This window comes from Eptatretus burgeri, chromosome 13 (genome assembly GCF_056783735.1).
Source record: "Eptatretus burgeri isolate ZD-2024b chromosome 13, Ebu_testis_v1, whole genome shotgun sequence".
In the NCBI taxonomy this organism is placed as follows: Eukaryota; Metazoa; Chordata; class Myxini; order Myxiniformes; family Myxinidae; genus Eptatretus; species Eptatretus burgeri.
In genome coordinates, this window is record NC_140973.1 from 66,465,492 (window position 1) to 66,479,916 (window position 14,425).

The 14,425-nt window shown below is 43.5% G+C and overlaps 1 protein-coding gene across 2 annotated transcripts in view; it reads left to right on the forward strand.

Annotated features, from left to right (window-relative positions):
- LOC147014691 (choline/ethanolamine transporter flvcr2a-like) overlaps window positions 1-14,171 on the forward strand; it is a 42,071-nt gene extending 27,900 nt beyond the window's left edge. Inside the window, exons 5-10 of one of the 2 annotated variants that reach the window (XR_015050408.1) lie at window positions 3,593-3,696; window positions 6,118-6,225; window positions 7,215-7,291; window positions 7,786-7,897; window positions 12,315-12,373; window positions 12,643-14,171. Coding sequence is in view for 1 of the 2 variants with exons in the window: in XM_085850680.1 (XP_085706806.1) it covers window positions 3,593-3,696; window positions 6,118-6,225; window positions 7,186-7,291; window positions 7,786-7,897; window positions 12,315-12,373; window positions 12,643-12,675 (522 nt within the window). In the remaining variant the exon portion in view is untranslated. Of the gene's footprint in view, window positions 1-3,592; window positions 3,697-6,117; window positions 6,226-7,185; window positions 7,292-7,785; window positions 7,898-12,314; window positions 12,374-12,642 lie in introns of both variants that reach the window. The other variant, XM_085850680.1, reaches the window with a different exon arrangement.
- The last annotated feature ends 254 nt before the right edge of the window (window positions 14,172-14,425 follow it).

A 14,425-nucleotide genomic window follows, 5' to 3' on the forward strand; every position in this document is an offset into this window, starting at 1 on the left:
GGCTCGACCCAGACGTCTATTGACCTCTGACTCACAGCCAGCAGAGACAGGAATATCACTGCCAAGATAAGTGAATCTCTCCGTGACCTCAACATCCTCACCACAAACAGGTAAAGAAAAGATAGCGGCATCCAAGATGTCATTGAAAGCCTGGATCTTAGTTTTGACCCAGGAAACCCATAATTCCAGTGGCTCCAACTCCTCATTCAGCATCTCAAGGGCCCACAAAAGGATATTCAGAGTCTCTGCAAAGATGACTGCATCGCCTGCAAAATCAAGGTCAAAGATCTTGACATTCCCAAACGATGCACTGCAGGTTGATCTCTCTGACATCCTCCCCAGAATCCAGTCGATACAAGTGCTGAAAAGTATGGGGGCAAGTACACATCCCTGACGAACTCCAGTAACAACTGGAAATAAGTCAGAGATGGTACCACCACATCTCATAGCACACTTAGTACCACAGTATAGTTCAGACAACAGATCGATCAGTTTTGGTGGCACCCCACGAAGACCAAGAATCCTCCAGAGGGCATCCCGATTCACTGAATCGAACGCTTTACAGAGATCACCATAGGCTGCAAGCAGCCCCTGCCGAAACTGTCATCTGCGTTCGGTGAGGACCCGAAGAACAAGGATACAATCAATCATTGACCTCTTTTGTGTAAAGCCTGACTGCTCTGGATGCTGGTGCTCAAGCAGATGGTGGCGAATCCTATCAATAATTATTCGAGCAAAGACCTTGCCCGGCACTGAGAGCAGCGTCACCGCTCGGAAGTTGTTGCAGTCCTGGTGATCACCCTTTCCTTTCCAGAGAGGGATAACGAGGCCCCTCTTCCAGTCATTTAGGATGATGTCTGTGTTCCAGGCAGAGCACAGAACTGCATGCAACGACATGAGTACAGCATTTCTACCAGCCTTGAGAAGTTCAGCATGGATGCCACAAATCCCAGGAGCTTTACCCCATTTCAACTGGTTCACCACAGCCTGTGTTTTCACAAACGAAGGTGGATCACAGTTGATTGGAGGGTCAGGAATAGGGATAGCAACACCCCTGACATCCAACTCAACAGCTGGTAGATCAGCCTGGTACAGCCGCTCAAACTAACCGGCCCAGCGGGCCTTCACTTCGGATTCCTCTGTCAAGAGCCTTCCACACTCTGCTCTATCTGCAGTACACCGAGGGACGGGCTTGGAGGAACGCAATGTGTGGATTTCTTTCTAAGCAGGACAAGAATCACTTGACCACATGTGATTCTCTACTCGCACATAGGCCTCCTTGTCCACCGTCCGCGCACGTACAGTTTTACACTTCAACTCCCTGAACAGCTCAGCTCTGCCATTCAGCCTGGCCCTGCGACTCTGGTCAATGGTATCCAGTGTCCCTTGAGAGGCAAAATGATTCTTCGCCCTCCGGTGAGTTCCAAGACATCCACCGGCAACATCAAGGATGTTAACCTTAAAGGCACTCCACAACTCTTCAGGATTCCCCAAAGCACCCAGACCCCCCCCCCAACTCCCCACTCAGCTTGTTCGCAAACTCCTCAGCTACTCTCTCATCCTTGAGATTGCCAACATCCAGCCTAAGCTGCGATGGTACCATTCTCCTGGATTTAAAATGCAACTTCAGAGTTGCTACCACAATCCTGTGGTTGGTATTGAGGAACTGAGCACTCCTGGAGACCCTGCAGTTCTGGATCATCCTCCAGCGACCATCAACGAGGACATGGTCAATCTCCTTTGCCACACCGCCAGCATTGGAATACCAAGTCCAGCGATGAGCATGTAGGCGCTGAAACCATGAACCGGCCACGCAAAGTCAAGGAACTTAGTGCTATTCTGGTTCACAGTTCCAGATGAATGGGGACCAACACATGTCTCATAACCATCCCTATCAGTTGCAGTCGATGCATTGAAATTCCCCAAGACGAGAAGTGTATCTCACCTGGGGCACTGGTCAACCACAGACTTGAGCGTGGCATAGAATGTGTCCTTCACGTTGAGATCACTCGCCTCAGGTTAACCCAAGGAGACCGCCATCTGGTGTATGACACCTCAGCACCACCCTGACACACACTCCTGAAATCTGACCCTTGAAGGTTACCCCTTGGTTTCCCTCCTATCAAAGAGTGGGGGTCCCAAAGGCTTTGCCCCAATTCCGTTATCTGATGAGCTGCCCTGCGGAGGACAGCTGCACGGGAGGTACTCCCACAGAGTGGGTTTTCAGATTTCTTTGCGTTTTTGTGTTTTACGGTGGCCGGAGTGCAAATCCTGCGACCAACCTCTTAATAAATAGGAACCCAACTGTAGAAGGACGTCCGCAGAAATGGATGGCCGTTGGCTCACAAGGAGCTCCTCCACACTTTAACGGGTTTTATTTTTAATCCTGCTGTGTGTCCATATCATACACCCTCCTCACCAGGAAACCTGGTGGGGAAGACGGTTTACTCGCTGACAACCCGACCATGGAACAGGTTGGTTCAGGTTTACATGGTACCTGTGGCAAGTCTCAGATCGAATCTGGCCTGACCTGAAAGGAGTATGTACAAAAAGGCATACTCTTTTCAAAAGGTTCTTTGGAATCTTTGACATCCACCATCAAATGAGACCAAACAGGCCTGGCTTAACGTCCCCTCAGACGGATGGTGCACTGGTTGATGGAACACCCTGCCTGCAAAGCTCCAGGATGACCCTTGGGAGGCAGGTCAAGAATCAACCCCAGACTCTACATCTCCAAGGTGAATAAATCTCACAAATTCTTCGCATGTGTGTTGGGGGCTACTGGGGTATATTGGGAGGTTAACGCTGGAATGCTTCGGACAGGATACAGAACATAGTGGTTACGATACAAGACATGATTGTGTGATGTTTGTGGAGGTGAGCTATGTATTCCAAAAGTTGTTTGTGTAAAAGGGGAACAGATTATAACGTTGAGGTGAGTCTTTGACGTGCAATAAGTGATCGCTGGAGTGTGAAAATTTTCCAGTTGCTTCCGGATTTGGAAATAAATAAATATATATATATATATATGAAAAATTACATACCCATGTCCTCTGGAAAACCGTACTAGTGGTATCTATTTGTGGGAGAATTGCGTGGTCAGCCTGTGGGTTGCCCAGATAGCAGAGCACTGGTATGGGTTTGGTTTTCCAGAGGACTTGGGTTCGATCCTGGTCTGGGCATGTGTTTTTTATCACATATATATATATATATATATATATATATATATATATATATATATATATATATATATATATATATATATATATATAATTTATTTCCTGTTCATTTACAATTGGATTTGGAATCAAACGTGAGCTATTTGTTGAAGTAACCTTCGTGGTCATTCTCTCTTGGTGGGGGGGGGGGGGGGATATAAATGGGAAAGAGAGAAGCTGATGGGAAGTGGGTGGAGGTGGTCCAGAGTGTGTGCTGCGTCATGTTTGGTTTGTTGAACAAACTGTCACCTGCCGTTGTTGATTGACTAATCAAAGGATTGCCACATCTGGCAACAGTGCACTATGTTCCAGATAAGCTGTCAATCCAGTTTTACCATAATTATGCATTATTATTTTTTTCTTTTTCTTGGCAGCATCAAGAAGTCATGGCTGGATGGATTGGCCTCACCATTGTGCTAATGGGAATGGTTGGTTCCATTATCTGTGGCCTATGGCTGGATAAAACCAAGACGTACAAGTGAGGATTAAATTTCATTATCTAAAGCTGTGTTTTATCTTTGTTGCGTTTCATACACACCGCCGGGATTTTGTTCACTGCAATTATGAGCCAAGATGCTTTGGTTTTCTGCTCCGTTTCTTTTGGATTAAATGCTCGGCTGAACCAGTCGGCTCGGGCAACCCACTATAATTGAAACGGATGCAGTGTGACATGATAACATTAATTCTCCTCCACATTTTGTTTAACCTTATTATCAATGGAGGGTTTTTTTGTGTACAAAGTCAAGGCTTATGGAAGAGCTAGAGCACTGAATGGATCCAGGATGCAACAGAACAAAGAATTGTGGAGAGAGGGAGGGACATCAAAGTGGAGTTGAAGGACATAATGGAGGAAGACTTGGACAAACAATGGGTATGGGGAGCAGGTGGACAAGATGGATACACAAGAAAACTCCCAGGAAAGAAAAACTGGAAATTTGGAAGGAGGTGGTCTTTGGGGTGGGGGTCAATAGGAGTAGAAAAGACAGTGGTTTTGGATGGAGGACGGTCTGAGATGGTGGTGGGTGAACGGCTACCTGGTGGGATGGGGGATGTCTAATATGGTGGCGAACAACTACCTTAAGTTGATTCCACCGGTGGGATAAAAGCAAAACAAATGAATCGAGGTGAGCAGTGATTCTGGATTTAGGGAGTTTCATTATAAGGGGGTTGATGGTGGAATGCGTGCACCCAACAGAAACCTGGGGGGACAAAGTACAAAAAGGGCAGACGTGCAAGACCACTGATCTGTCTGTGATGGCGAAATGATAGTCACATAGACTCAGCTTCAACGTGGAAAATACCAGTTATCTTGAAGGCCTTTGTTTCCAAGGTGTGGGTCAGGGTAGAGCAGTACTCCATCAAGCTGTGGATGAAGGCCTTTTAAGTGGATAGGAGTTCAGGTGTGCCAAGGAAGGACTTTTCACAACGGAGAATGCCCAGTTGGCGACTGGGTTTGTAGGCCAACTTTGAAATGTGGTTTGCACAAGAAAGATCATGGCTGATAGTAACATCCAGGAGTTTGAATGAATGAACTTTCTCAAGATTATTGTTAAGGAAGTAGATCAGAGGGTTTGCCATATGGACCTTTCACATGGTGTGAGATTTGTCACAATTGAGAGTTCGTTACTTGTGAAAATCGAACATTTTTCAAGTATATTGGTTAGTCAATTTTGTTTGTCTGTCTGTTTGTCTGTCTCTGTCTGTCACTTACAGGTCACATTTTTTAATCCGATCTTCACGAAACTTCACCACATGGTAGTTTGGCATAAACAAGTAGTCTATTGGTTTTGAGGTCAACATAGACCGAAAGGTCAACAACTCAGGTGGTATTTCTGAAATCCTCAATTTTCATCCGATTAACTTGAAATTTGAAGAGAATTTATATTTCAGGTCACTGAATTCAACCCGCCAATTATTTTTGAGGTCGACACGAACAAAAAGGTCAACATAGGCCGAATTTCTAAAATTGTCCATTTCCATCGGATTGACCTGAAATTCGAAGAGTTGCATATTTGGTCATTGAATTCAACCACCAATTATTGTTAATGTCAAATTTGTTTTCTGGATTTTGCAAGTATCGTGCTCTACACAACATCTATCTTTCTTTTTTTATTTGCAAAAGGAATAGCTATGAGAGGGATTCAGGGGAGTGGGGGGGGGGGGGAGAGGGAATGATGAACAACTGCCATCAGAAACATTGAATGGTTGCAACTACAAGTAGAGATGCTGATGGATTTTGATGTGGGAGAGATTGAGAAATATATCAACAGCAATGAGCAGGAAAATTAATTATTAAAAATCCCAAGAGGAAAGCTAACTATAAGAGAGAAACTTCGTGTTAAAACTGCATGTCAAAAATAAATCACTCGGTCTGGGTGTTAGGCAAGGAAAGTTCGTAATTTGGTTCCGATTGTGAGCCATAACTGCACATTGGTCACAACGTTCTACCATTCCCATTACATTTCTTCCTTACACATTGAGAGAGAAATAATGACATTGGCAGAGAGAACTGGAAACACAAATATGGTGCTGAGAAAGCCATGCGTATGGGTAGCTGTCTCATTCAGAACCTAAGTTGAACAAACCTTTGTGTTCTGATGTTGCCATAGGACACTGACCCACTTGCTTAAAGATAACTCGAATGTCGAGCAACAAATCCTGACTCCTATTGCGATTGGAGTGGTTGGTCGCTTAGATAAGTATTTTTTTTAATAATGACATCGTTAAGACACCTCTGTAGACTCGAGGATATTCCCAAACTTGCAGATCCTTCTACCATGCAGCGAAGGCCACCACTTCCAGGGAGGTTATATATGAACAGATTGAAAGAAGGAATCCCTTAACAGAGCATCCAAGGACCTTGTGCCATGACTTTTCTGTTTTCTCCGGTGTTTTCCAGGCAGACAACACTCTTTGTGTACATCTTAACATTTGCTGGGATGGTCTTTTTCACCTTTACGTTGGATATCAGCCTACCTACCATCTTTGTCACGGCAGGAGCACTCGGGTAAGCGTACAGACACGAATGTGATGCCATTGAAGGCAAAGTTATATGAAGCGGGGGTTATATCCAATATGGATTCCTTTCTGTTATGGCACCAGAAACCATGTCTGACAGGATGGTGCAGATGTAGCAAACCTGCCTCTGAGCTGACTAGTCTGGGTTTGAATCCTGACCTGACTACAAACCTGTAGGATTGTGTTGGTGTTTCACAGGTCGGGTGTTGTGTCAGGTATCCCTTCTGCTAGCATTATCTGGTGGACATGAAAGATCCCACGGTGTCTTTTGATGAACAGCAGGAGAGTTGTTCACCGGCATCCTGAACAAATTACAAATTCCTGCCTTAAACTGCAGGTAGGAAGTGGTCTGGTCTACTTCACTATTCCAGATTGCACTGCTCGCTGCATCAGCTGTGCTTGCTGTGCGGACAGCACCCCCTACACTGTAACAAATTCGCACACCTGGGTTGTTCTGCTGTCAAGTGGGAACGGCCATCTTCAGCGAAGAAAGGCAACCATAACTAGGAATCACGTGCCCCACTGACTGTTTCTGCATCTTGACCAACAGTATGGGTTTGCCACACACCATCCTGTCTGTGATCCACAAATGGATTTTTATTACTCAATAAAAAACCTTTTCCCTGTCGAAATAGTCTCATCAACATTTCCAGCAATCTGGTTGCTACTTGGGGTGGGGGGGGGGTGGGGGCGGGGGATGGGGGTACTAAAAACGTTTTTCCATACCTGTTCAAGCTGATAGGATTTTAAAGCCAATGTTAAGATTGTCAGATAGAATGTTTACAGTGCTTCCTGAGCCCCTCATTCAATGATTGATGAAGGGCTCGAGAGAATGGTTTGAATAAATTTCTAATTCATTCTGGCAAGCCCAATATTCTGGGTGTATGTAAGAGCCGGATCAGATTCTGCCTGTTTGTGTAACCACTTTATTACGGCGTATCCCTGTCAGTTTCTGCATGACTGGCTATCTGCCGCTAGGTTTCGAGTTTGCAGCTGAGCTCACCTACCCGGAATCGGAAGGAACCTCCTCTGGCCTACTTAATGCTTCCGCACAGGTTTGTACGTGCAGCTATTTCATTTGAACGTGACACGCACGCACGTCAGTGAAGTTGAGTTACAAAAGGATTTGCATCGTTTTCCCCCCAAAGCGCTGATGTACCAAGTGAGGCGTGCGTAAAATTTCAGCAGATTAGCAAACCTGGTGTGTTTGGGATGTGCTTAAAATCAGTGAAACGACAAAATTGCTTTCCCATTGGATTATTTTCAGTCACCCTGCATCGTGCTGGCTGTCCAGCAGCGGACTGTGTTGGCCTCCGACTGCCTGTGGATCTGCGAGGCTGTCTGCCAATCCATTATGTCTCGGTCAAGTTTGATGCCTTGAACATGTTATTTATTCATTGATGTTCTTTTGTTTTTCACATTTTCTTTAGCCTCCACTTGGAAGACTTTAAAACGTTTTAAAACCTCTTGATTAAGAGAACTTGGTATAAAAATATGGATTGCTGTAAATTTCACGTGGAAGTCCAATTTGTTTTATGACCTCTTGCAGGCATTTGGAATTATTTTCACACTTGTACAAGGGAAGCTCATCACAGATTATTCACCCACTGAAGGAAACGTCTTCATCTGTAGCTTCCTTTTGCTCGGAAGCATTCTTACAGGTTTGTATTTTATAATTAACATTCATTGTTTTCATTGCTGGCAAACGAAATTCACCTGTTCGATTTTTTTTTTTCCTCCCCACATTACCTCTGCCAACGAAGGTGGACTGAGGTGGTTTTCACCCCCTCTTTGTCTGTGTTTGTTTGTTTCTATGTCTGTTACCAGGATATCTCAAAAAGTTATGTCTGGATTCAGACAAACCATGGTGGCCAGGTTGAGTGTGTGATGAGGACAAATTGATTAGATTTTGATGAAGAATTAGTCGATGGGCCTATCACTTTGTTTTTGCCGACAGGTTGGTGGTCTCTTGTCTTCTTGCATCCTCTGCCCTCTCCGTGCTTTGTCCCCCTCAGGTATCTGCAAGACGGACTTGGTCCACCGGCAACCCTCTTCTAGTGAAACCGCCTAAATCTAGAACCACTGCTCACCTCCACTAATTTTTTTTCCTCTTGTTTTTTGTTTTTTCTTCCTGCCTGTGGAACCACCTTCCATACTCTCTTCAATCTCATTCTTCCCTCCAGGTCTTGAAGGTAACTGTTCACCACCATCTCAAGTCCATCATCCCCCATCCAAAATCGTGATCTTTTCTCCCATTAAACCACCCCGCACGCTTCCCAAAACTTTGCTTATGTATCCATCTTGTCCACCCTTTGTGTTCTCCCTTAACCGCTCGTCATTTCCTGCATCCCTTGTTTGTCCGTCTCCATCTGCTTTCTCCCTCCGCACTGCTGTTGGGGTTTCCCCTTTCTCCTTCCTGCTGTATCCTTTGTTGTGTTGGCCTGATTTGTTCTGTGTCATGGCTCTTCCATGAGCTTAGAGCATGTATTTCAAAAAATATACAAGAATTTAAAAAAAGTGTTTCTTCACCATTGAGAGATAAGGCCAAAATGAGATATAATTCATGATATTTGAAGCTGTGGACGGATTATGACGAAGCTTGATTGATGAATTGGGTCGATGACAAGAACAAACCTATTCAGTTTTGGTTTAGGTCTGGAAGCAGATCCAGACTATCAGTGGGATACAAACCGTAAACTGTTTCGCCTGTTGGCGGGATGAACTCTACTGTCTGCTGTTCGAGTTGAAACTGTGATGTTTGTTTTTGACTAGAAACACCCGCTCCCTCTGGGGCAGCTTTGGGAAGGGTTCTGCAGTGGGTGCGTTCTGGAGTTGGGGGAAATTCATTTTACACCTGTGGCTAGTAATACCCCCCATCCCCCAGCAGGGGTCAGTAAGCCACGTGCACAGTGAAATTGCAGGTTGTCAACTCTCGAATACTCCTTCGTTTTATTCCATTTTTCACTTTAGTTTTCTTTATCAGAACAGCAATTGTACAATACTTTGGGAAGCAGGAAGCAAACGGGAAGCATTTGGGTTTCATGCCGTTTGTGATTTAGGTGTGAAGTGCTGAAATGAATACCACTAAACTCTGCAATAAGCTATTCTCCTTCATGTCATTTACCATTGACCTCCAAGAGTGCATGTTTTGTTTATTTACTTATTGACAAAGTCAAGGCTCATGGAAGAGCAGGCTGAAGAAAGTAAACAAGGAGAGGAAGACAAGACTACCTCAAACAATGCCTAATATAATTTACAGAAAAGGTTTGTTAAAATTAGTGGTTTATCGATGAAGTCAACCTGTAGAAGAAATAATCTTGAAGCATTTTTATTGCTTGAGGTATTAACCACTTGGCCAGGATGATTTGAGTTCATCATTCTTGTTCCTCAATGCATTGTTTGGCTCTCTGACATCATAATCGAGAAAATTGTGTTGCATACAAACTTTCATTGAGCAAATGAAAAAGGTGACAATCAGAAGGGGACTAGTCAGGTGATTATGGGGGATGATTAGATGTCTTATTGCTGAAAATGTTACTTCAAAGGTTTTGGCTGAAGTCGAGTCTGGTGTTGGCTTGTGCATTTGTCCGCATGTGTGCGTGTGATGGGTTGCAGCTCCTCTACGAGCACTACACCCAATAAAAATTAGATGGTATTCATTCAATACATACTCTACGCAGCCTTGAGAAGGACTTGGTGTGAGCCAACTTTTGTTTTTTGAGGTTTTTGTTTCTTTGATCCAATATGGCTGCCAGACCACGTGACCGATGACATCATCTTTATCAAACCATATTTCCTATCGATATTGTTTTTTTTAATACAATATTGAGGCTTGTATAAGAGCTAACACACCGAATGTACGACAAGGGGAGCAGGAGACATGAGGGGTGAGAGAGGGAAGCACAAAACAGTGGGGAACAGAGATTTTAGGAGATCTGTGGAAGGAAGAGGGATGGGGCGGGGTACACGGCGTAAACAAGATAGACACTACAGGGACTTCCAGGAAGGAAAGCAGGGAATGTGAAGGAAGTGGGTTTGGGGTGGATTAACGGGGAGAGAAAAGATCATGGTTTTGGATTGGGGAGGATAAGAGATGGTGGGGAACAGTTGCTTTGTAGACCTGGAGGGAAGAGTGGGAGTGATGAATGACAGTGTGGGAGTTTGTTCCAGAGGCAAGAAAAAAGAGGAATGAAAGTGTGAAGGTGAGCAGTGATTCTTGATTTTGGTAGTTTCACCTGAAGGGGTTTCTGGCAGACCTTGAGCACCCTGCAGAAATATGGGGGGGGGGAGGACAGATCACAGACAGAGCGGGAGGGGGGGGGGAGTCCTGAGAAGAGACTGTTGAAGACAGACCACCGAACTGCCTGCGGTGAGAAAGTGAGAGACCCAGACTCACTTTCATCACAGGAGATACCAACGATCCTAAAAGCCTTGGTTTCCACAGCGTGAAGCTGAGAAAGGTGCAAGGTGGGAACAGCAGCCCAGATGGGAAAGCAATACTTCATTAGGCTGCGGATGAAAGCTTTGTACATGGTCAGGGGCTCAGGTGTGCCAAAGAAGGACTTTGCACGACAGAGGATGCCCAGTCAGCGACTGGCTTTGGAGGCCAACTTGGAAATGTGGCTTTCCCAGGAAAGATCATGGCAGATAGTGAAACCCAAAAGCTTGAATGAAAGGACTTCTTCAAGAAGATTGAGAAAGTAGATGGGGGGTTTTCCATACGGTCCTTCCCGAGAGACATAGTGAGAGTGTGAGATTTTGGTATGGCAGAGGGTGGAGTCATCAGCAAAGAGATTATAGAGGATTTTCCAGAGTCAGAGATCATTGATGAAAACCAGAAAAAGCACGGCCCAGAACACTGCCTTGAGGAACTCCAGCCTGGGCAGGAAGAGGGGATGAGTTAAATTGATTAAAGTTGATCAATTTGTTAAATTTTGCATTGTTCGGTTAAGTGGTTTCTCCTACGAAGATTTTCCTTCAGATCCAATGTGGCTGCCAGACCATGTTACACATGACGGTCATTGTTGTCAAAATTTATTTCGTCTGTGATAAACTTCACCTTTAGTGGATTGGCTTGACTGATGCAGATGATACAGGTAGGGAAACATAGGTTGCAACATGATCTGAGTAGTACGTATCTACTATATCCATAAAAGTGCGGGTCGTAGTGCTGTTATAGTGGATGTGATCCAGTCAAGAACCCGAGTCTGTGGTGGACACTTTCACGAGTTGTGAGAATCCTTTGGAAGACATGAACTCGAGCACTCTGGATGAGCTGGCTGTTGATAGATCATCATTGAAATTTCGCAGGACAATAGTTGCCATTGCTTGATAGGGAATGGTGGAAAGGTAATTGTCCAGGACGAGCAAGAATGTTGTCATTGGAAGGTGTGGACGGTGGTCGGATGAAAATTGAGGATTTCAAAAATTTGGCCTGTATTGACTTTATGGCCTATGTTGAGCTCAACAATAATTGGTGATTGAATTCAGTGAGGGGATATGGCTATTCTGTTCAAATTTCAAGTCAATCAGATGAAAATTGTTGACCTCAAAAGAGTGACCGTTATATCACATGGTCATGTAACGTGGTAAAGTTTCACTTTCCTCCAATGAATGGTTTTCGATGTACGCTTTTAACGAAATGGAGACCTGTATGTACGGTGTACTTACGACATATGTACGTGTGGCATACATACGACGTATGTCCGTACGCTACCGATCGCTTATTCCCGCTTTTCATTTCGCGAGCGCAGGGTAATAAGCGCAGCTGAAGAAAATGGGTGATGTTTATCTTGCACATGTAAAGGAGAAGAGATAATGAAAGAAAATGGAAAAGGAAGGGGATGGAGGAGGGCTGGTAAGAAATAGAGAGGTGAGAATGTTTGCAGGAGCTTGGAGGAAAAGTGGGACAGCAAAGGGAAATTGAGAAAGGGAGATGATGATGAAAATGTTGTTTCTGTATAAATGTCTCAAGTTTTAAAATTGTGATTCCTCCTCCATCACACCAGCGAGAATATGCTTTGTGGAGATACCATCTTAATGTGATTGTAGCTCTGATATTCATTCGTTTCTCTCCAGTTTTCATCAAGTCAGATTTGCGGAGGCAGAAAGCAAACAAAAATACCCTCCAAGACCAGGTGAGCTCTCCTGGCCCTGCCTATTCCTCTTAATCATTTGGTATCTTCTGATGAACTAAACAAGAGCCCAGTGCAGTACCTTGGACTGTTATCTAATAGTGACAATGTGGATTTGAAAATTTTTCTATTGCTAGAATTGGGAATAATGTAGGAGAGGGCAACATTGAAAATACAAATTTTGTCAAAGTTGCCATTGAGACTTTTTATAATGTCCATGTGTTATTGTCATTTGTTACCTTCATTTTCCTCTGATATGGCTGCTGGAGAAGATGTCCAAGGAAGCGGTTTGCAGGCCAAACTGATGCCGTACATTTCTGCGTGTGGTGAACACTGTCTGTGAGGACGGCGTTTGATCGCAGTTCTTTAAGAAACGGTCCAAATGAAATGTTTTTACCAATACAAGAAAATACTGCACTGTATAATTAATGTTGATCAGCATGGGACATTTCAACAACAATGGGAGGATTAAAAGTTTTGAGGGTTTTGAACTTTTTATACAAAAAAGCCTTGTTCAAATCTTAACATTTGGTGTCAGGAGTGGGATACCTGAGCTGGAATGAAGATGGTGTTGGACGGCAAAGTTTGAACTGCAAAGACAATGATGAAGCATGTTTGGTTTTTAACAAAAGTAGAGCTGATAAATTTTTTCCGACACGGTTTTAATGATCAGATGTCCACTGTTTCCCGCATTTTATAAGATTTTTTTTATTTTTAAAACGAATTGTTTTTAACAAAACAAACCCAAAAAAATGTGCCTTTTCTGTGCCATCATTTATTTATCTTGGGTGTGTATAATTTTACACTTTGTTTTTCATATTTATGCAATTCGGTTTGTAGTACTGATGGAAATACTTGATATTGATGTTGTACACCAGTGGTGCAGTGACCATGGGGTTTGTACATTTTGTACTCATGTAAATGAAAAGGCATATGAATTGCTGAAGAGCTGCAATAACGTTTTTACTGCAGAGCAAAACTGTATTACCTTCCCTCCATTCTGGAGGTTCAGATGATGTACAAGTTGATTGATTGATTTGGAAGATGTTTTTGTTATGTTAAAATGTACCAAGTACACTGGAAATGACATGGGAGAGCAAAAGTGTTTTGCAGATTGTCACAAGAATGTGATTGACTTGAACTTTGTGTATAGTTATGATCTTTGCAAAGGTGTAAACTCTTCCCACTCAGGTATTGTGATGAGTCAGTGAGGTGAAGATGATATAGGTTAGCATTCGGTTGGGACATGAACTCGCCTTCTGCTGGTTATCAGTACAAGTTCCCTGAATAACCCCGGCAAGTTTTAACTGCTGTTTTTTTTTTCTCTACAAGAGCGAGACTCATAGAAGAGCAAGGTTAAATTGACAGTGGGGTAGTGGGACAACAATTAAGCACAACCAGTAAGTGGTAAAAAAAAAAACCCACAACAGCTGCCTGTAAAAATAATTCCCTTGATGTATTTTATTTTAAATACTTTACTTTGATCTTTTTTTATTTTTGAGAAACTGAGTTAAAAATAAAAACTTTAATCCAATACTTGAACCATGTGATGCAGTCACATTTCTTTCCTGCATTGCTTTATGCATGAAAGGATCCCTCAAGAAAGGCTGATGTTGTTCTATGCAGTATAATTTATTAATTTGGTAATGTGAGGTTTATTTACAACTTGTAGAAGTTTGTATTCGTTAAAATGTTTTTTTTCTCCCACCTGGCTGTTATTGCTGTTACACATACATTGCCAATAGACCATCTCAAATCTGATAATAGCTGTTTGAGAAGAGGAATAAAAGTTTTTGGATTATTTTGTGAAGACTGTAATGATGAAAGTATTGAAAGATGTTCAGAGTATGATTGAGGTATTGTTGTGGTGGCGAGCACGAGGGGGAGCAGTAGAGTCGGCTCTACCGAACACCCGGAATTTAGGTCGTACCTTTCAGATAAATCCGAAAGGTCACGGGTCCCTTATCAGACCGAAGATTGCCAATAGGTCGACCACGTGGGGTAGGGTCAATTGCCAATTTCAATATACCTAAATACCCACGTTGTCAAACTACC